The following is a 23212-nucleotide window of genomic DNA, read 5'->3' on the forward strand; positions in this document are numbered from 1 at the left end:
GCTATACCCCTTTCACAGTAAGTTAGCTCCAAAACATTCTCCACATTTGTACACTACATCTGCATTTTGACAAACAACAGGCACAGTCTTTTAACCTCCAAGTTGCTTTGAAAGTTTGAGACTGGTTGTTTTTCAGGCCTTTGTTCTTATTTAATCCCTTTGGGGCAGAACAGTAACGCAAAGTAGTCTTTTCTAAACACAAAGTTTTAAAGTTAAGTAGTGTGGGGTAGCTCAAAAGCAAAATCCTATGTGTTGTCTTCTCCTATTTCTGATCTTACTCATTTAAGAGCTTTTTGGCCAGTAGTGGTTTTGCAAGTGAGGATAATCTAGATTTTATCAGCTCACCACTACCCAAAAGCAAAGGTGCTACTTTCCTCCATTTCAGTGAATCTTGCTTTGCTCCAGCTCTGGTGTTTGCTGGACTTAGTCAATTGGCTCAATTCCCAGTAAAAGGTGGGTTCATGAGCAGAAAGTTTGTTTTTTGTCAGAGTCAGTGCAAGGGAAAGGCCTTTGAGTGAGTGGAACAGAAATTCCCTTTCTTAGTGGTGATGAGTGATTAGATGAGCTCTCATAGTCTCACACAACATCACCTTTATTCAAGCAAGAATTAAACATGACTGATCTTACTACATGCAAAAATAGTTGCTCTGTTGAGAAAATCACCCTGTCTTAGGCCAGCTCTGTATGTAGCTGGGCTAATCTGTATGTAGCTGGGCTAATCTCCCTGAAGGAGAGCCAGGTCCCCTTGTCCTGCTTCAGACTCTACTTTTCTGCTATTTAATTTTTCTGCAATTTAGTGAACTTTCTTCTGGGTTAGTGTTACACTGTTCTAGTAATTGAATTTTAATTGGTTCAAAGGGCTTGAGTTATGCAGCAGATATGACAAGAGGGAAGACAGAAGTGGGAGGTAGGAATGGAAATGCATCCTTGGTTGTTGGTGCTGCTCAGTTGGCTCTGGGTGTCTTATTGCTCAGATATCTGACAGGGATCCAGGTCAGGAACCAGGACTAAGGTGCAAGCAAATTCAGCTAGCAGGAACAGTTCTTGTGGCTTGGAGAAAGGATAGGACACCCTAAAGAGCCAGACTACCCTCAGAATGGATGTGGGGTACAGCAGGAGCAAATAGCTCAGAGTGGAGAGGAAAGACAGGTCACAAATCTTGACAGCATTTGGCAACCACATACATTTTCTGCCCTGTTGCAGTGTTTGTGTGTGTAAAACTCCAGGTGTGAAATCTGTTGTCCTCACCTTAAAGGAGGTATGAAGGAGATATGAAGGAAGATATGAAATCAGTTGTCTTCCAGACAGAAGCTTTGTCTTTGGGGAAGGGTACCATGTTGTTTATGGCCCTGTTTTTTTTTTCCTTCTAGCTTTTTCTGCCTATCAGCCTGCATGATGATTTTGGGCAAATTGCAGTGTGATCTGAATATAGGACATGTTCCTGAGTAGAGCACACATAAAGCAGTAACTGCATCATGGAAACTTAAGCCTCTCTTGTTTTGTGAAAAATCGTTAATGTACCGTAGCAGCTGCCTATCAGATACAGGAGTACAGGTCTTTGTGACCTAGAATTTCATCTGCCAATTTGTAGCCAGCTGAATCAGTATGTGGTAACACAGCCCTTTGTGCATAGAATGGGTTGGTTCATTGGTTTTGTAGGGAGACATCAGGGTGACATTATTGGTCTGTGCTTTTCTCTGAGTACTGGGTTCAAGCAGGCGGTGATAAGGAGCATGGCTAGGAATGGGAAAGAATATCAATATGACTGGTTCAGGTCTCATCTTCACAAAATTCCTCGTGTTCAGGGTTCGGGTCAGTGCATTTTAAACAGAATTTACAAAAATTGTATGACCTCACCTATTTTTTTAATACCTGATAGAAATTAAAATACTTGGATGGATTCTTTGCATTGACCAAGCCAGATTTTAGATTTTTCATAAAATTGCTTTATCCCTGGCATTTTTTCAAGCCAGTCTATGGAAGTAGCTAAAGAGCTGTCATTCAGACTAACACTGTTTACATCCACAGAGGGCTCCTTTAACATAGCCATGCAGCCTTGTGTAGTAAGAGCTCACTTGTCTGATTCCCTGGGGCTGATGGAGTGAAAATAAATGCAACTTTCTCATGAGAAGAAAGCAAAAGAGAGAAAGTTGCACTGTTGAACCCTTGAAGAAAAGGAGGAAAACTAGGAATATGTATTAATCTTTAGTTTCCTATGGCCTACTGATAACAATAAAAACTACCATTTACTAATATAATAACTTGTTTGGGATTTTTTCCTATGTTTAAGAACTTCCTTATGTTTTTGATATGTGAGGTCTAGCACACTTCTGAAACTTTACATGTTGATTTGTCTTATGTTTGGAGTGAAGACTACATTTAGATCTGAAATATTGCCTCCTGCTTTTTGATGGTGGAAAGCAAGACTGATTCTACGATAGGGTATACTTCTGCAGAGTGGCTTAACTCTCTGAAGAAAGGGTCACCTTGCTTCTTGCTCCTGGAAGCAGGATTACTTTCCATCACCTATGTGCCAGCTCTGCCAGCTCATTTGACATCTCTGATTTAGCTCACAAAACTAGCAGAAAACTCACCCAGCAAAACAGGGAGTATGTATTTATCTTTTTGGTAGCCAGTTCAGTAAGCTCAGGTGGCTCACAGGCACTTGGGAGAATTTGGGGGCCACCACAAAGTAAAGAGCAGGAGCAGCCATGCTGAGAGGAGAGGCAGAACTGCTCCTTTTGGCAGCACTGAGCTGTTACCCTGACTCAGCCATGTTGTGAAAGCTCACCCTTAGGTAATAATGTTCACACTACAGGTTGACAGTTCTTCAAATAGTAGCCAGAAGGGAGTTACCAGCTGTATGCAGTTTGTTTTTGTAGGGTGGCCTTGTCTGTTTTCAGTGTGCTGTGTTTTGAAACAGATACTTATTCTATTCTAATCGTGTTATTGCATGAAAAAGTTCTGCAGAAAAATTACATGTACAGGGCGGACCTGTCTGGGAACTTTGTGTTGAGCAAGTGGATAAGGAGCCACAGAACCTGGAAAACTTTGTACTTCAGTTTCTGGGACAATTTGCCTGTTGCATTTGGAGGGACTCAGAAACTTGTACTTCTAGTCTACTGAGTGTTGCCAGCTTGAAGGCTTGAGGCAGAGTGTGGTCCCTCATCTGAAAATTGTGAAGTTTTTATCAGAAGATCTGGTAGCCCCTCTAATATAGTTTACACATCACCATGGATCTTAAGGCCCATAAGCATGGAGTTCCATGGAAACCTTGGCTGCAGAGCTTGAAATCCACCCTCAAGGGGTGAGCCCCATCCCTGGCTCACCCCTTGAGCTCCCCAGGGCCTCTGCAGATGTGTGTGGGTGGTTGCCATCTCAGAAAGAAAAGAAATGCTCTTTTTTTGAAAACTGCCCATTTGCCTTTGTGCTCTTTGAAGCTGGCATGATCCTACGTGGGTGTTTTGGTTTTGTTTTTCTTACAAATTGAAATGTTTAATATTCAGCTGGAAAATTCCATTTCAATGTAGAGTTTAGGGAAGACACTGATTTACAGTGTAAGCATAACTTACACAAGCATTTGTAGCCCTCCGTTTCACATCATGAACAGCTGATAATAAAACAGCTGCTCTGACCTTTCTTCATTTTCTCCACATATAAAAATAATATGGTACAAAGTCCTGACAGATTTTTCTTTAAAATGAATTATTCAAGTACTGCACAATTATGGTTTGTTTTTTTTTTTTCTCATTGCTTTGTGGGCAGTGTTAATGTCACTTTTTGGTGTACATGCAAACATTTGGGCATTTCACTGAATGATACAGCCAAAAATGTATCAGCTGGACTTTTACATCTGTTGCTCTTCTATCTTTGTAAATGGATATTTTAATGTGGTGAGGTTTTTTTAGACTTTGTAAAGCAAATTTCTCTGGAATTTTTCAGGAATTTTTATTCATCTCTGTTTCTCCTCCCCAAAATAACTTATGCCCTGCTCTTTGGATACTTCTAAAGAATTATTCTAGTTCTTTTTTCTGCTGATAATGAATTTTTTTTCCTAATAGATCTGTACTACTACTGCTTGTGTAATGCAAAAATGCAATAGTATAGTTAGAAAGGTTTTAAAGTAATGAAGCCAGACATACTAAAAATCTGTGAATATTTAATACTATTTATGTTATTGCCTTTAGAACCAAGGAATCTAGCAGTAATATATTGAAATGAACATTTCGATTTTGTTCACACACTAGTCAAGAGTAGTCCAGAAATTCTGTGGTATAGTTTCTTCTACAAAGCTGGATTTAGAATAAAGTTCCTAGAAATACTAAACCAGCTTAAAGCACAAAAATAATCAGAAAATAACACTTTAATCCTAGTTAAGCCACATTATTGACCTATGTGCTCTAAATAAATAAATAAAATTAGGTAGTCCTTTAATCATAAGTGTGGAGCTGGTTATTTGTGACAGAGGTATGATCCACAATTCAGCTGCTATGCAGGTTTTTGTCCTTTCTGAGGACATGTTAAATGGATTTATGTTTTAGTTTGTGAGGAGACTTGGCTGATTAGTTTTAGATCCCTTTGTAAGTCTGAGATCAGAAGATGGTACTAATACAACAGAATTAGCAGTGTAAGTCAAAAGTAGTTTTTCAAGGAGTTATGGAAGTAGAGATACTTGGTGTATTGAATAATCTGTTGAGATTGCTTTTGTATGTTTGTTTTCCTTTTAAAAAATACACAAAACCTCTCTGTACCAATTTTAGGTATGTTTATAAAGTTGTGTTTGTCACTACAAAAAATGCAGAAAATTTATGCTTTTTAGAGAAAAAAACCCCATGCTGTTCAGAAATAGTGTGCAAGCATGTTTCACAAAATGCAAAAGCAGCAGTGAATGTACCATAAGGTTTTCTGCTCAGAATTGACATTATATAGTCACAGTGACATAAGATTTCCAGGCTGCTGTCTAGAAAATAACTTAAAAAAAAAAACAAGCCAAAACAAAAACCCAAAAAAACCAAAACAAAACAAGTAGGTGGGGGATATTTTTTGAACCACAGTATTTGTAAGTCTTCTAATAGAATCTTAGGTATTATGATTTAACTTTCTGCATCAGTTGTATTTATGGCATGCAGACATTATGTTTCAGGATATCTATATAAGTTTGTGTATGGTCTTTATGTTTAAAATTTATTCTGCTTAACTTTGTTTCAAAATTAGTGGGGTTTCTATGCCTCTGAGAGGATAGTAGCGCTTGGGTATGAAACGATTGTTACTTTGGAAATTTCTCATAATTATGCTACATATGTTATCTTAAATGAGTGTTCTGTCCTATTACCAGTTTTCTCCCACAAAGTATAAACTCAGCTTTCTGGTACTTTCAGAGTTTCTAGAAGACATGAGAAAGTTAATAATAACTAATGTGAATGTTGTAGGCAGCTGTTCACTTGAAGGTTGGTTATTGGGATGAAGCTGTATGTGATCATGAGTTCATCTCAGTGCATCGTGGGACAAAGATGTAAGTGGCCCTAATAGGAGTCAACTGATAGATTTACAAATATTTAGGTGGGATTTTTCCTCTCTTCCTCTTTATAAAAGAGTATTTCTTATTTCAAATAGCTGAAATACTATCAAGAGAATAGAACACAGTGTTCCCTGGAATAGTTTATCAAGGATCTCCTTGAGGATTTCCTAGTCCTACCCTGCTAGAACAGCCCTGAGCATTTCCCTGCATTATTACAGTGGCCTCCCTTGCCTTCCCTTCATTCACAGTGACCAACCACAGCAGTATTTGCCAATTGACCAAGCAGGCCAAGAATAACAGAGCAATGGGTTTTTCATTCAGCTGAAGCATTACTTCTAGTCTCTTTTTACTACCCAGCTGCAGATGGTTATATTCTGTAAATTCTAAATATCTCCAAATCTTCTACCTCTGTGCCAATTTCAACTACATTTGACAATGTTTTCCTATGTTATCAAGGACAGAAGATTGTTCATGTAAATCTAATTCTATAGGAAACCAGTTTAAATTTGCATTGTTTGTTTTCTAATATAATTTACATTTATGTAGCAAGCTTCAGATGCAAATATCAGGCTATCAGCACCTCGGTTTTTGACAGGCAAATAAATTTAATGCACGTTGGACCTACTGAAATGCAAGTTGCACAGTGTAACCAAGACACTGAACAGGCAGACCACGCAGAAGGTTTTTAATCTCTGTCCTCATCAGTGGGATTCAGTGCATGTGCTGTTTGCTTTCTGGACAGGATTGCCTTTAGAACTACATCATGAATAAAACAGGAGGAAGGGAGTCCTAATGTCATAGTTAAATGAGGATACTGAAATAATGTTAATTTCATAGTGGAAAGTGGAATGTTACAGTGTATATATATGTTTGACAACTGAGCCTGCAATCTGAGATAGGTTTTATAGGTTGGATTAACTAGTGACAAGGAAATGATGCTGCTAAAACATGTTAAAGGGGAGGTTGCTCGCCAGCACTACTCTGTGTGAGCTGTACCATTGTCTTCATTTGAGTTTGTTGTTATTACTGATGTTTCCCCAAAGCCTTTTACTATTCATCAGGAACTGAAGAGGTAAAGACTTCTATTGTTTTGAGATTAAACTTTTTATCATCCTCACAAGCAAAAAAAGAAAATGCAGGAAGAATTGTGAAGATTGTGACTATCATATTCTCTCAAAGGTAAACAAGAGAAAGTTAAGCAAGAGAAATAGAACAAATAAAGGGAAACAATGTTGTCTTTATCTCTGTCCCTTGGAAAAGCAAAAAGGATCTAGTGGGAGATTATAATCCTGGAAGAAAATTAAGTTTGCAAACTGAAGCTTTTGCACTTGTTGCATACTAACCTATTGTTACAGCAAAGTTGGATTATGTGAAGTGTAGATATCTTCCGCTACTAGGAAACAGATTTGAGAGTGAAGGGGAAAGAGATTATATGAATTAACATTAAACTGTTCTAAATATTTAAAAATTTAAGGGATTAAAAATAATAATTTAAATTTAAAAATGTAATATTTTTTAAATGTCTAAACATTTTTTATTTAGTTCTGGTCTTAGAACAATATATTTGTTCTCTGGGATGATTGAGCTGGTCTAGCTGACCATGACAATCAGGTATCACTGAGTGATTATGTCTAAAATAAAAAGAGAGCAAATCAGTTTATAAAACTTTTTAGAAAGGTAGCTTAAATTGTTTGCTTCCCCAGAAAAGTGTGATTCACTTGGCCTTGGAAGGTTACATTTATTTTGGCTTAATTGACAGATGAAGTGAATGACAGGAAGATGTAGAGGTTCTCTAGGAATGTCAAGAACTCTGACTTAGTGCATGAACAGAACTGGCCTGTGGCATCTGATCTGTCTCTTCTAGGCAGACTTGCTGGTTCTTTTTAAGGGCCAATATTAATTATAAATATACAATACATATGCTGGAGGTATATCCACACAGTATCAGTTGAACATCGGAAGAGCAGTGAATAGTTTTGGATTTCCCTGAGGCAGTGGTGCACACACACAGATAAGCACAAATCTTGGGTCAGAAGACTTAGAAGATGTAGATTTCTCTTGTTTAGCTTTTTCTTTCAACTTTTTCCTTATAAAATTCACATTTTATAAGGAAAAGCATGTTATAAGCCCTTACTTGAATCTATATTGTTGATTTCTTCAGTCCTAAGGTTGTATTGAGTAGCTGCTAAGTCCCATCACTTGCCAATTCTGATAGCACAACTTGATAAGAAGGGTGTGGCAATATCTAAGGTAGTGAAGTCTAGAACAGAATTTCCAGATAGTAAAATGGAAAAACAAGATCTCTGGAAAGATATGCCGTGGTGAGTGGATTCAGTGTTTTGGTGGACTACTGAGAAAGGCTGTCATGCACATATAAGAGATGAAGAGTACTTGTATGGATGCATCACACCAGAGAATCAGAGTGAGATTAATTCCTGGCATTTCTTTATTCTTGACATTAAAATCTCATAACCTAAAACCAAAGGAAAATAACATTTCATCATGGGGATTGTGGCTCATGGACTAACTAATTCTACACCTTGTTTTGCATGTAACTGTGAACCTGGATGTAAGAAACAGTAGAGGGATAGATATAACTGAGACATGAGAGATGCTGAGGAAGCTCCTTCTTTGGAGCCTTAAAATTCAGCCAAACAACCTGAGGTACATAGTCTCTTTCACTTTGAAGTTAGCCCTACACCGAACTGGAGATTGGACTGGTGTGACCTCTAGGATTCCTTCCAACCAAAATTTTGCCACAAAATTTGGCTTTGGGTTCATCAGCTTTCTGAAAGAGCTGGGCACCTCTTAAAAGAGAGCCTTTTCAATGGGGTTCAGAGGAGTTGGAATTATTTAGCCTCAGTGAAGCAGCTGGAGATGGAGTTAGATCTAAACTCTAAGGGTCCTTTTTTCAGGATTCAGAAAAGCTTTGAAAGAAGTGAAAATTTTAAGTAGTTGGAAATATAGAAAAGCACAGAAATAAAACACTTTTTGCAAACTTAAAAATATGTAGATCTGGGATATGGAAAATACAGGAGCCTCTAATCCTCTCATATTGTTTTTCTATTGCTATCTTCTGAAAAGTTTTTGTTTGGGGAAACAAAATATTTTTCATAGAGAAGTTTTTAATCTGTGGTTTCACTGTGATCTTAAAAGTGGGAGCAGGTTGAAAAGACTCTGACAGAATTGTTTACGAAAAAGGAGACTCTGCGTTAAGAATCCCATCTGCAGAAGGATGGGATACCAAAATCAGACTGGGTGGCAATGTGGGGTGCCATAATCTCCAATGGCATGTGCTGTAGCTGGATTTGCTATTCTTCATTGGGAAAGGACTGAACCTTGTTGCTTCATGTCTGCAAATGCAAAACCATTCAGGGTGATGTTTAGCTTGTTACAGTTTCCCCCCTACCTTTTACAAGTTTGAAGAAATCACTTTAAGATTTTCATTGCAGGGTTTATATAGATTTTTCTTGTGGTTCATCAGGAGAATTAGGGAAGATACTGGTTAACTTCTACTCCCAATCAAAGATTTATTTGTAGGACCTCTTAATACACTATTGAAACTCAATGTAAGGCTGCCACTTACCATTCCTCTGCCTTAGCATGGACTTAGCCAGACTTCCTTCTCACTCACCCTTATGCAGCATAAACTCTTAAACTCTTGTTTTGCTGGAAGTTGCAGCTGTGGAGAATCTTTCTGCTGATATATTGGGTTTTTTTAGGAGATATTATTAGCTTGTTGAAATGAAACTGCTGTTGATATGAAAAGCTTTAATATGAAACCAGGATGAGGTGACCTGAAACTAGGATGACTTCATTGTTTTGCCAACTAGATATATATTCTTATAAGGCTATAATGTCTTGGCCATGTACATGTGGATGATAATAATGATTAATATGTAGCTTTATAGCACTAATACTAGACAGCATGGTAGTCCCACTTTCAAGAACCTATATAGGAATCAACTATTCATCAATGTCCTATCTGTGCCATTGAAGAGGACACTGGCCAGTGCTTATTTGATTCAGATGGATCACTGAATGATCTGTTGACCACCAATGCAAACTGTTAAATTACAGCTTATTTTGTACAATCCATTCAGGACAGGTGGAATAGATGATCTTTAAAGTTTCTTTCCAGCCCAAACCATTCAGTGTTTCTATGCTTATTAGCAAAGATTTCTAAGGATCTTCCCTCTGTCTTCCCTGTCTTCTGTTACTTATCTTGATCCCATAAAATCAGCACAATTCTGTGTTTGGGCTACTGCCTTCAAGGTTCCCTGGCACCACCCCAGTGCAGTCCCCAGCTCACTCACTGGGTAGAGACTGGCTGGTAAGAGGAAGATGTGAGACCCTGGAAGTGAGTGCTGGAGAGCCAAGCAGGGCTGGAAGAGACTGAGCAGAAACATGTTTCATCACTGCTGAAAGACCTGGAGGCAGAGAGGAGAGCAGGACTTGCTATCAACCCCCTCTGCATGGAAGTGCCATTGCAGGGACTCATCAGACAGGGACTCATCAGAGACAGATGTTTAGAGGGAATTACAATACTTCTTAAATACCTCCTGAGACTGAAACACTGTCAGGATTGATGGACTGAAGCCTGAAGTTCTGCTAGTTTATCCTGGATCAGGGTAATTTAAAATTGCTGTGTCTGACCTTTCTTCCTTATCTCATGGAGAGCGGGGAAGATTTATGAGTAAGCAAGAGGGAAAAAAAACTGTAGGAAAACTTTGATGCTTCCACAGAGTCAGTCTCTCCTGTTTTCATATCTTACTAATCCTCTCTTAAAACTTTTTGTCTTTTTGCTGCCAAGTAGAAGCCAGAATATTCTTTGTTTTTGCCATCTGTATGCAGGACATAGAAGATAATGACAGGCAACAAAGAGTTAAGCAACTAACTAAAGTATAATTGAAAATAGCTGTCTTCCTTTTGAAGCTGAAGGTGACATTTGAAAATCCATGTGTTTGGTAGCTAGTTACTGCTTGCTGTGTTGTACGTGCTTCAGTGTCTCACAGGAGTTTTACACAGGCCGGGACAAATGGCAGTCTACATTATAAAGTACATTTACAATTGGTTTTCATTTATTCAGCTGAGGGTGGGCTAGGCTTTTAAATGTTGTCTGTTGATCAAGAGACTACACAGCTTGAGGTTAACAAAATGCTGGAAGAGGAAAGAGTATAAATAGAAACAACACTTCCTTGTTGAGTAGAAGCCAAACTTGGGGGTGAACCTTTCTATATGAGAGTTTGCTGAGGTTCAGATAGGCAGCTGAATGCAGATTTCTGAAGACACCAAAAACTCCAAGTTCTGAGAGAGGATATACATAGTATATATTGAGGACTGGACTAGGTATTTCTTTCCTCTGGAACACCTGGCTGCAGTTCTTAGAAAAAGATACCAGTGGAACTTGGAGAATGTTGGTGAAAATCTAGCATCAGCTTAGTGAAAGGAGAAACGTATGTCTCACCTTTCAGTGCAACACTGATTATTTGGGCCTGGAAAAGGCTTAATATAAGTTTAAAAAAGCCTCCCAAGATGGAGGCTTTGAAATACAAGCTTATCTGGTCAGTAGGATAAATACGCCTACTATTTCTATTCAAACTTTAAATATTTTCCCATTGGTAAGGAAGGGAATATTTTACAGCAATGAACATGAGTGTTTTTTTCCTGATAAATTTTCCCAGTAATGTACTGCATATTACAGATTATGCTGCTGATATTTAAACTGTATTACATTTCATGAAGTTCCCTCATTTCTAATTCTTATAGACTTTAAACAGTATACATCATTTTTTGATATATGACTCAGATTTATTTTCTAGAGGAGTTTTATGACTGACATTTACACAATGCTTAAACCAAGGAATATATGAGCCAGAATCTAAGTGGTTTTTAAGATAAGTAATTTTTTCTTTTATTCCCTGATTAAAATACAGCTTTAAAGTTCCTCTAGTTCAAATAAATTAATTCAAGAAATCTTATGGCCTATATTTTTACAGTAGTTTAGGCTAAGTGATTACCATGGTCCTTCTGCCCTTATCTTTGAACATATTTGCAGTTCTGATGAATTTCAGTTCTGATGAAAGACTTTATGGGGGCCCTTTCCACTAAGGTCATGTATTTGTGATCTTTCTTCAGAGCCAGATTTCAGTTGCTTAGTTTGGCAAAAATATGGTGGTATACCTATTTATATCAAGATTGTGTAAGAGAACTTGTTTGGGTTTGTGTGTGTGTGTGTGGGGGGGGTGTTTCTCTAAATGTTTGGAGGGGAGGGGTGCTTTGGTTGTTTGGGGTTTTTTTCCCCAGTCAAAAGCTATCAACCAGAATGTTTGAAGTGCTCAAAAGGACCCTGAAGTGCTCAAAAGGACCCACATAGTTCCTGCACCCAAAGGTCTGTGCTCTCAGGGATGTCTGTCTGTTTGCTGTTTGTCATCATCCCCCTTCCTCACATAGTGGTAGGTGGGTAGGAAGAGGAGATTGCAGGGTTGCAGAGGGAAAGAGGGAAACCCAGACCAGAGGGAAGCGGCTGAGCCTGAATAGGAAAGACAAACTATGACCTCCACTTAAGGAAAGAGATTAGACTATAAATCAATGGGAAATCAAGACAAGCTAAACAAAAAAAAAAAAAATTGTGGGTGGCTAAACATGATGAGTCAGCTATGACAAACTAGATAGGGTTGGGAATTGATAGAGCTGGGGAGGTATGTCACAGTTAATTAATTATTTGGGCTAGTAACTATTTGGGCTAGAAATAAGGATGACTAATTGGTTGAATATTTGAGATAGGAACCAGTGGAAAAAGTACACTGAAAACACCAATTTTTCTGTAAAAATACTCCATCCTGCTGGATGTCTTAGACAGCTTGGTGTCTTTGGCAGCTGCCTATCACTGTTTTAATTCCGTTAACACAAATAATAAAAGTCTATACAAAGACTCATGGGTTATTCTTGCAGGACAATATGCCTGAGAATTTGGCAAGATATTGCAGTTTCCCCTTCTTTGTTTTTTATTTAACAAAGAAGAACTCTGCATTGAAGTGCAGTTTCACAAAGGCAATTTGAATTGTGAAACAATACAGGTATTCCTATATTTGGCTTCCTTAGGAGCTTGTGAATTTTGGGAGCTGGATGACGAAGTTGTAAGTAAAAAATTTCATTTCTCTCTAAATGAGTTATTCTTATTGTTCCTTTCTTATGATCATTTATGACCTTTTGATCCTGATTATAAACCAAGACTCTTTTCTTTGTAAGGAAAACTAATCACAGGGGAAAAGTATATTCTGGATAACATTAAACATATATATACATTGGGTTTTCTTAATGTTTTTTTTTAATATAAAAACTTTGGAATGCTTTCTCAGGAATGGTTTGTAAAGACAAGGAGTAGAACATTGGTTCCTGTGATTCTTGAATCCTTGCTGTAACTGTTTTCAGTATGTTTATGCAAACACCCAACTTCACCCAATATGTCCCAGTGATACTGACTGCCCACACGGCTCTGCCCTTACACACTTGGTGAGTCGTTGTCCATCTCACTGCAGTCTCCTTGCACCTTCACAAGTCTTCAGCACACAGCTAAGCTCCCTGATCTTGGGAAGGGGTATCCTGTGGAGTCATTCCTCCTGCATTGATCATGGAATGTAGGACTAAACTAAACACAAAAAGGTCATTCATTCATCTTCCTTGTCTTGGCATGATTGAAACCATTAACAGATGTTTCTTCAGCCCATCTTGGAAGCCATTTGAAGATTAACCATGGTTAAGAGAAACCATTTTGTTAGGTTGATCAAGTGCTTAAGTAGCCTTACTTCTGGAGAAACTGATCTAGCCAAAATTTGGTAGCATTTAAATCTGTTTGCAGTCTCATCCAAGCAAGTGTACTAAAAATATGCCTTACTGCCCTCTTCCTGCATCTGTTAACCACTTTTACACCTCCCTTCGACAGGGCGCATTTACAAAGCTTGTAATAATTTTTGTTTGCAGGCCTCTACTTCATTACAAATGTAAACTAATTGTTTGACATTCATGGTTTTCATTACTCTTATGTAGAGAATTACTAGTTTACTAAGAAGCATCTTTCAACATCAGAAAAGGTCTTGGAAAGTGCAGACATTAATGAAATTAATAGGTATCAAAGACCTGTGACAAAGACAGTGATGATGATTCTCTGCATACACTGTTAGGAATAATACTTGGATATAAAAATTAGATATTAGTGCTTGTTTTCATAAAAAACTTTACCTAATATTGCATTGTACTTGAAGGATCTGACCAGTCAGACCTGGGGGGCCATGGCAGTATGAAACAAACGTACATGGACCTGAGTGTCATTTGTTTTTGAGCCTAACTGGGCATGGGCAGAAGCTGACTGCTATTTCCAAAGGCTTCTGCCTGGTGCATTGGCTCCGAGTACACCTCTGGAAAAAATGGAACAGCAGAGCCAGAACCACTGGTTTAGCAAAGAAGTTAAACTACAGTAACTTGAACCCTTTTATTTTGAATTGTTGCTGCAGGACTCTTTAAAGATACAGACTTCCAAAATACTCCATTACAGAAAGCAGTATGAATTCAAATAAAAATAAAACTAAAAATAACTACATCTTCAATCTTTCTCAGCTGTCTGCTCTTACAAACTATTTACTGACCAGTACTAACAGCAGAAGGAGATAATCTGCAAATTCTTTACAGCTTCTGGTACACTTTTCCATTGACAAAGAAAATTGGAGAAGATATGATAGGTGAATGTTTGTTTCACAACATCTGAGAAACAAATTCTGTTTTTGTTGTTTTGTATTGTTTTATTTTTTTACTACCTCTACCTTTTAAATAAAAATGATAATGTACCTTCTGTCTTAAAAATAAATGTGAAAATAATCTGTCTCTAGTTTATCGCTGTGATCTACCCCATCTTTAGATCAGTACCAGCTGCACCTTTGGGGATAAAAGGAGTTGTGTCTTCTGGTAAAATCCTGGGCAAAGGTAGCCCCGTGTATACAATGGGAGATTAGTGCCCAGCCTGCCAAGCAGTCTGTGTCCCCATACAGTCAAAACCAGGCCATTTCTCAGAATGCTTTGTCTCTTTCTCTGCACTCATGCACAGATATCAAACATGTGGAAATGAGGCTACTACCCTGACATTGAATTGGGATGTGATGGATGTGCACCTAGTATCTCCTTTCCACTACATAGTCACACTACTATGTACCCTTTGCTAATTATTAGAACCTAATGGTCCTAAAGTATGCAAAAATAGGGGCCCTGCTTTTTTTTTCTCCCCCTTTCCCTCAATAATTTTTCCTTAAAATAATTGATACAGGTTTGTTCCTGGGTTTTGCAGATTTCAATGTCTTTATGTTCAAAATTTCTCAGTTCCCTCATTTTCTCTCATGTTCAAAATTTTAAATATAAATATGGCAACACAAGTCCCCCTTTCTCAGGGTATAATTTGATTTTAGGAAGACTGAAGAGGTTTTATTACTCTATTTAAAATATGAAGTATTTCAGTTATTTAAAAGTTGGTCTTTTTTTTTTTCTTTGTAGGTGACACAGCTGATGATCGAAGTAGAGACTCAAAGGATAAAACTTCATTTCCAGAGACCAGACCAATCAGTCAACCTTCACAGGTAGGAGTCTTTTTCCTTATGCACAATGATGAAACTTCCATAGCAGCTCATTTAAGAAGCATGAATGTCCTGCAGAAGATGGTTTCACCACATTCACATCTTCCATTGGCTGAGTCACTCTCAGCCTTCCTTGTCATCTATCATAAAAGCAGCACTGTTGTTAATTAGATGGCAATAATATGAAGCCCACTGCTGTGGATTTGAAAAGGAAATAATAGAAGTCTCGGCTATATGGTATTGTTTAATATCTTATTTTTATACTTGAATTGTGCAAGCATGAAACTGTAGCTAGAATGTAAATGAATTGCCTAGAAGCATTAGTGTAGTGAGTAGTAGTGAGTAGTGATTTCCACAACTACCATTATGAGCAGCATGTAAACATGTCACTATAATAGACTGTCTTTATTGTGTGTTTCTGTTTCTCTACTGTGTGGCTGTAAATCTGAACTTCTTTTTCTTTGGTTTATTTGATATTTGATACATGTTTACAGGCGAGGGCTTTTCAGAATATTTCTGCATATGATGTACATCTTCTCCACATACTCTGAAAATGTTTTTGTACCAAGTATGGGCCTGTTTTCCATTGCCATATAATTTTAGTCATTTGCAAGGTGACTTAAGATATTTAGCTTGGCCTTTTTTGCTTTTGTAGTGGTTCATTTATTGTGCTTAACCTATCCTGTCTCTTTTTCCTATATCTCACTTGGTACACTGTGAGTACCAAGTGTCTGTCTGTCTCTTTTCAATGCCACTTCAATGTTTACTATTGCAAAGTGCCTTGGTATAGTGAAGGTGTGTATGACTATTTTTCCATCTCTTAAGAGTGCTCTGTGGGTATGCGTGGCCTGTAGTCTTTTTTTCTAATTTAAAATTTAGAACTGTGTCCTATACAGAAATCTTCAATTCTTTGCAAGTAATGAGTAGTTTGCCTTCTGATAATGTTAAAGTATGAATTAGTTCCAACCAATTGCAAAGTTTTAGTCTGACTTTTAGATCCATGCACATCTGAGCCAGGGTGTTTGCAACTGAAGTCCTGCAGATCTGGGCAGTATAATTATTTGACGTTGTAGTTACCTACTGGACAAACGTAGTTTCCCTTAATGTGATATTCTTGCTGGGGATGGTGAACTGCCAGTTGCTGCAGCCTCAATGGTTTGTTCAGTTCTGTGGAATATCGGGAAAAGAGGAACTTATTGATTTTAAGTTTTATGAGTTAGAGAGAAGAAGAAAAATTTTCAAAATAAAATAGCAGATATTACAGTGAAAATGAAACAAAGGTATGTTTTCACCTTTCTATTAAAATACTTACATGTCATAAAAATACTAGTATGAACTGGCTTGTGACAGAATCAGTTAAATAAAGATCCAGTGCTATTTAGGCAATTCATTCCAGTCTATATTTCAGTATTTGGACTTCACATTTACTCAAAGGAATTCTTAAGTTCCCAAATTAAGTAGAATAATTGTGAATAATGGAAATTAAATGGATAATTCTGGCCATTAGGAAAGTAATGGTCCTTCTTGCAGTAGTGAGTATATTTTTGTAAATTCGCGGGAGAACTTCACCAATTTAGAGAAACTGGAAAAGCATTGTATTACATATTCAATATGTCATAGAGACATAGAACATAAATTGAAATAATAACCTTGTTAGTATAAAAACACAAAGTCTGAACAGTACGCTAAAATACAGTTGTTACTGCAAAGTGGCATCTGATATTTATCATGCAGAACTGAATAAAAGAACATTTAGTTCATCAACCAGTTAATAATTTCAGTTGCTGGAAACCTGCTTTTATTTTTAAATATAAACTTTTTCACTACTTATTAGATATAAACTTCATGGAACATGAAAAGTGCTTTTGGAAATGTGATTTAAAGAAGAATTAAGTAATACTTTGTTCATGGATTTTCAAAGGGAAAATGAGGTTGAGTCTGATTTTTGGAAGAAATTATCTTCTGGGGTGTTTTTTGGTAATGGCCATAATCTTTGGAATTTCCCATTTCCTTTGGATTTGATTGCTGTACAATCACTGAATTTTCAAGTTCGTATATTTGTATAATCTTGTATAAATTATTTTAACAAATGCACAAACAAAAGTTTACATCAAGATGGTCTTGCTGCCACTGGGAAAATGCAACAGAACCTCCTGCAACCCCTGCCATACAGTCAGGGTTGTTTTCAGCTGTTTGGATATTGCATACATGTTAGGGGAATTGCAGGTCGTTGACACTCCTTGGAGGAAGGGTGTTCTCAAAGGCCAACTTCAGCCCAAACATTTTGTCTTCTGCTTCAGACTTCTGCTCCTGCTTTGGACAAACTCCCATATGGAGTGTCCTCCCCATCTCCACAAGTATGGACAGGGGCTTGGGAGGGTCATCTCCTACTGCTGGTCAGTCGTAGGGGGATGAGTTGTTGTCCAGCAGGGTAATGAGTGCTCTGGGCCTAATCAAGCATGTCTGATCCTCTGAAGTTGCTTCAGGCTCACGAGCTAAAAGTCACACACACATCTAAGTGCTTTTCTGGATTGTGTCCAAAATGGTTAGTGCTCTGCAGGGCCGAGAACTTAGTCTTATTAGTGACTAAATTGGTAAATTAGTGACCATGAAATACAAAGCTAATTTTAACTGCAACACAATCATAATTGAAAGAGACACTATGGTTTTATTTTTTTTATGCTTGTGTTTTTTCCATTATCACTGTATAATTTCCAGATAATTCAATCTTTATCTGCTTTCATTTGGAATTTGAGGTTATAGAAAATAGCAGAATGGAAAGGTTTGCTTTGATATATCAAGTGTGCTAGAAACCCCAGTAATGTGGTGGGGTTATTTTTGATAATGAGCTATTCCATTGGTAAAGCAAATTAGTGCAACCATGTATTTTTGCCCTACTGTGAGAGCAATTATGAAGTGTATCTGTTAGGAGACATAAAAAATATTTTTGACAGATGGTATGGCTTTGAATTAGGATTTATGAAGATTATTGTATGTCTGATGCCCAGGACACCTGGGATTATTACGGTGATGTAAGAAACAACAACAAAAAAAAATTCAATTTCTGGTAATCGCTGCAGTGTTTTGTATCTCCCTACTGTCACCTTAAAAAGCAGTTCATGTTTATTTGATCTTGCACTTCTGGATAATCTGACATGCGCTCTTTAGCCAACAGATGTCAGCAGATTTAATGGGGGAAAACTGGACCGCTAAGTGTATTAAAATAAACTACCAAAAAGGAAAGCCATCTTTAGATTTTAAATTAGGATTTTTATCTTGCTGTGTCTTTTTTTTTTCATTTTTCCTTATGGTCCTACTTCTCCCTCAAATACTTAATAGTTATTGCCTTCTATCTAAGGAGCTTGTTATACGTTTTCTAGGGCAAGAGAGAATCCCCCAAGGGATTGCTTAATCCATAATTATCTAATTTATATGTTGTTGTTATAGCCACTCTAATTATATACCTTGCTGTGATTCTTATCATCTTAGGACTTAGTTTTCTTTATGAATTGTAATAGCTCTGCTATGATTCGTGTCTCCTTCCTTTTGATAATTTGCTGTTAAAAGCTGAGAACACAGCAGATAGAAGTTCCTGAAGTAAATTTTAAATTATCTGTGATCTTATACATATAGAAGCAGGCATGCACCTTTATAGGCAAGTATCTAAATAAATGAGGAGAATTTTGTTTATGTCTGAATTGGCATTGACTCATTGAAGTCATCCTTTATACAGCTGTTGTGTAAAGGATTCTACATGGATGTAAATAACTGTTTCCTAGATATCTGGTTAGGGGATGTATGACTCAAAAGACAGAAATACTATGAGATATAAAATATCAAGGAAGCAATAATGAGAGTTGAGAATCCACAGAATAGTGGAAAAATAATTTAATTTTTCTTTACCCTTCTAGTGAAATTAGCAGGTATTGCTGAAGTTGATATACTTTTGGGATATACTATAGTGCAGTAGAGCAGATCAACTGATATAATTCCAGGGCATGAATAATATTACTGTTATCATATTTGTTTGGGTTTTTTTCCTATTAAAATTACTTGCTTCTATCAGACCTATTATTTGCTATTTTTTCCTTAAGCTTGTCTATCTGGATTATTTTTACAAGTTACTGGAAAAGGAGTTATTACTGATCATGTTTCTGTTCACTTACTGACTCTTGGTTTATGGTTCAAGGGTTCCATGTTTAAAATCACAAGAAGGGTGTTCTGGGCTAGATTTGTTGCATCAGTTTAAAATCCCCACATTTACTTTAGAGAAAGTGGTTTATATTTTGAAATTATTGTGATCACATTATTTGTGATTAATTTGCTCTCTTTTGACAAAATCCAGAATCTATTGAAAATGTTGTTGCTTAGCTTGTTTTTTTTTTTTTTTTCTTTTAGAAGCTCTTATAAGGAGCTCTTATAAGGTAGAATTCCAGTCATGGCCTGGTTAGATTAATTGCTTGTCATATGTCATACTAAGATCTTCTTTTTATTATATAAAATGCCTAAAGCCTCTTGGTCCATATTTTCTCTCTTCTTAATTGTGTATGTAAGGAATAATCACTTAATGAAATTATCCACTCTTAGAAGGGACTGGAATAAGACTGTCTGCAGCAAGTCATCAAGCAGATACTTTTCTCTGAAAAGAGAAGCTGGTACCATCAGAAGAAAGATCTTATGTTTTATTATCTATCATGCATGATCATAAGGTGTAAGAAGTGAAGTTTTAACATTACCTTTAAATAAGAATGACTGGTGTTCAGCCTTGGCAGCTGCAATAGACATCACCTTTCTTAGCTTCCTTCATCATTTGTGTGTATGGTAAATAAATATGGACTTCATTGAGGAATCCATATGCAGCCACATATGGAAAGTGCATGAGTAGAGCTGGCATATGACAAGAAAGGAAGGCATGGTTGTGATCTTACTGAGAGCAAAGGTAAATAACCCAACCAGCTAAAAAAAAATCAAATATTGCATATTACAACTATTATATTTTACAACTATTATTATATGTTATTGTGTACTATTAATGTGCAATAACATATTTACTTTGTAAAGCTTCATTACATCATAATGTTCATATTGCTATCTGTTAGATAATTTAACTAAATTAAAACTGAAATATTTAGGAGGTCTTTTCATTCTAGGAAGATCTCCAGAACACACAGACCAGTGAGCCTTTGTCTGCCCTTACTGGACAACAATTGGACAACTCAGGGGAAGGGGAGGGTTTATATACATATTGTGTATAAAGTTAGGTATAAATATATTGATCAATATATCAATAGCTCATTATATATATTTATATACACATTATATACATGTATTAGAAAGTCTGCTTCTCATGTTACAAAGGATTAGTTACAGTGGCCTCACAAGCAACATTTTATAAACTGTGATTTGTGCAAGCTATTGACCCAGGGTCAAGCAGTAAGACCCAAGGTGTCTTGCAAGACTATCACCTTGTAGAGTTTTTCTCAATTCTAAGGTGAATAGCTGGATTTGTTTGCGTAACAGGTACGCAGCTAGGGTTATTCAGGTACTTAGTAATCAGAGTAGCATCATTAATACTATGACCATTGTCTTTTATTAAAAGGAAAGCATTCTATTTGTAGATCTATGGAACTTGAATGGGAATTGAGAGATGTGAATTGACGTGGTTGTCACCAACTTCCTCTCTGAACTTAGGAAACAGTTCATTTTAAAAAACGTAATGCAGTACTGTCTTATGCTTTTCTATAGCACTTTGCAAGTGTGAAATACTGTTAAACCCTTTGTGTAACTTCAGCTGAGATTTCAGTACAAGAGCCGAGGAAGCCTTACAGTTTTCCAAGGTGGGACATGAATGTTCTGTCTGGCCAGCAAATACATGTAAACACAACAAATTGATTGGAGCAACCCTCTCTCTCTCCCACAGCCCTGCCTGTGGAGTCCAGAGTCAGTGCTGCAGTCAGATTGCACAATTTGTGAGGTTTGAGCAACAGAAGACAAAATTACACTCTGTAGGGAAATATGACACACAGGCATGGTATATTTTCATATTTCAGTGTCTATACATAACGAAGTATATACCCACATGTAAAAAGTTCATAAAATAGTATAGTTGGCCTGATTTTCAGACATACACACCAAATGGTGATCAAGGTACATGTATGCAGGAGCATACTATGCATAATTCCCTATTTAATTTGGGCAGAGACTCACTGTATGTTTGATTTAATTGCTTGCTTATTCAGTTACATTGGTTATTTGTAGCAAGAGATGCTCAAACTAGGTGCCCAGATGTTCCCATCACATTTTTTAGTCTTTCTCTAATTTTGGGATCTCCTGACTAACTAATCCCAGATAAAACTACTGATTATCCTGTGTTTCTTGCCCAAATACATGTGGTTAGACTAAAAGCCAGTAATGCTGGTTCACTTTGCTGCTGTCAATAAATTGATCAGTCATCTTGCCTCATAGAGCAAACCTTCTGGGCTTTCTCAATATGAAAATTGATCTAAAATGCAATGTAGATCATACATTACTTGATGAGACTGTGTGTGAATATGGTGCAGTGATATTTACAATGTGGTGCATTAGCATAAAATGGTGGGTGAAAGACCATAGCGTAGGGCAGCTCGTTAACAATTACTCTGAACAGCAAGTAAGGTAAAACAACAATGTCTTTAGCTTAGTTGCACTGCCACTTTCAGAGGGAAAAGAATAACCAAACATAAAACTCACCACAAATGGCAGTAGGCAGTCCATTTTAATGAAAAAACACATGACATGAAAATTGTCCCATTTCAACCCAGAATGCTAATATTGGTAATACAGGAATATGTTTCTCTGTACTTTCCATCAGTGTTGTTTGATCCTTCTGCTACAATATACTTCTGCTGTAATTTTCACCTTGAAAAAAGCCAAACTGGAACCTCACAGCTCCTGTCCTTCTTGTGAGAGGCTGTGCACTAGGAAGAACATATTCAAATTTTGTTCTAAAGCACTTTTGAAAAATACAAAAGAAAATGTAAGTTATTTGCTTACAATTTTCTTTTCTTTGCATACACAATACTACAAATTTTAAGAATGTGTTTCTACTGTTCTAATGTGATTAACAGTACTGCTAAATAAAATCACATGTATCTTTAAAAAAAATGTATCCTTCTTCCTTTTCATTGTGAGACAATTATTTTCCATCCATAGAGAACAAGGGAGAATCAAAGAGGCCACCTTATTTAAAAGAGGTGGACCAGTATTAGTTCCCTTTAAATTAATTAATTAATTAATTTCTTTTGCTGCTCTAAGAGTTTTATTCCTGAATCTGAAAAGCCTGCTCAGTAGGTGCTGAGGACAACTCAGTCCTGTTGCTGTTTGTAGAAACTCTGGCTCCTGGTAACCTGTTTACTGAAGGTGGTGTTGACAAGTGTTACAGTTACAGACTGTTTTGGAGGAAATTAAAGTCAAATACCCATCCTTCCTTTCTCTTACTGACCCAAATCTCTGTGGAGAGAGCAGTTGGAAAGCTGTATGCGAAGATACTTGCTTAATTCTTTTTTTTTTTTTTTGGCATTAAAATATTTTAAGTTTGTAATCAGGACATATTGCTATATTGCTAGTGTAGCCACATGCTTGGAATTTAAGCAGCATGATAAAAACCTCAGAACATAGCATTTAGTACAGCAATTTTTATTCATGCATCTGTGTAAGAATTCTTTTAAGATCCAGGGGTTCAGTTGCTTAACAAAACCCTTGAAAGCATGGCTGAGGATGTAATTCCCAGTTATCGCTGGAGGAAGACTGACCTGAGTTATCTTCTTTTCTGAAAACCAAATCGAAGATAATTTTCTTTTCCTTTCCTCTGATAGAAATTGTTACCCTTCTGTCTTTTTTCTCTCATTGATATTGACAATCTAGGGAGATATTTCATTGATATTGCTGACTCCCTCAGTTACTCAAGGAGAGATTTCCTTTTCTTAAAAAAACCCCAAAACAAAACAACCTTCTGATCTGTACTTTTCCCAGTTGGCCTAATTTGCTGGAAAACTGTTGGCTTTATTTCTGTGTGCAACTATGTTTGTTAAATATT

General features: G+C 36.9%; 1 protein-coding gene across 7 annotated transcripts in view; it reads left to right on the forward strand.

Moving 5' to 3' along the window:
- UMAD1 (UBAP1-MVB12-associated (UMA) domain containing 1) overlaps positions 1–23212 on the forward strand; it is a 78650-nt gene that overhangs the window by 44926 nt on the left and 10512 nt on the right. For all 7 annotated transcript variants that reach the window (XM_021538360.3, XM_021538364.3, XM_085567357.1 and 4 more), the window contains one exon: positions 15059–15141. In XM_021538360.3, coding sequence (XP_021394035.1) covers positions 15059–15141 — 83 coding nt within the window. The remainder of the gene's footprint in view (positions 1–15058; positions 15142–23212) is intronic.

Source organism: Lonchura striata, chromosome 2 (genome assembly GCF_050655825.1).
Source record: "Lonchura striata isolate lonStrDom1 chromosome 2, ASM5065582v1, whole genome shotgun sequence".
NCBI classification, from domain to species: domain Eukaryota; kingdom Metazoa; phylum Chordata; class Aves; order Passeriformes; family Estrildidae; genus Lonchura; species Lonchura striata.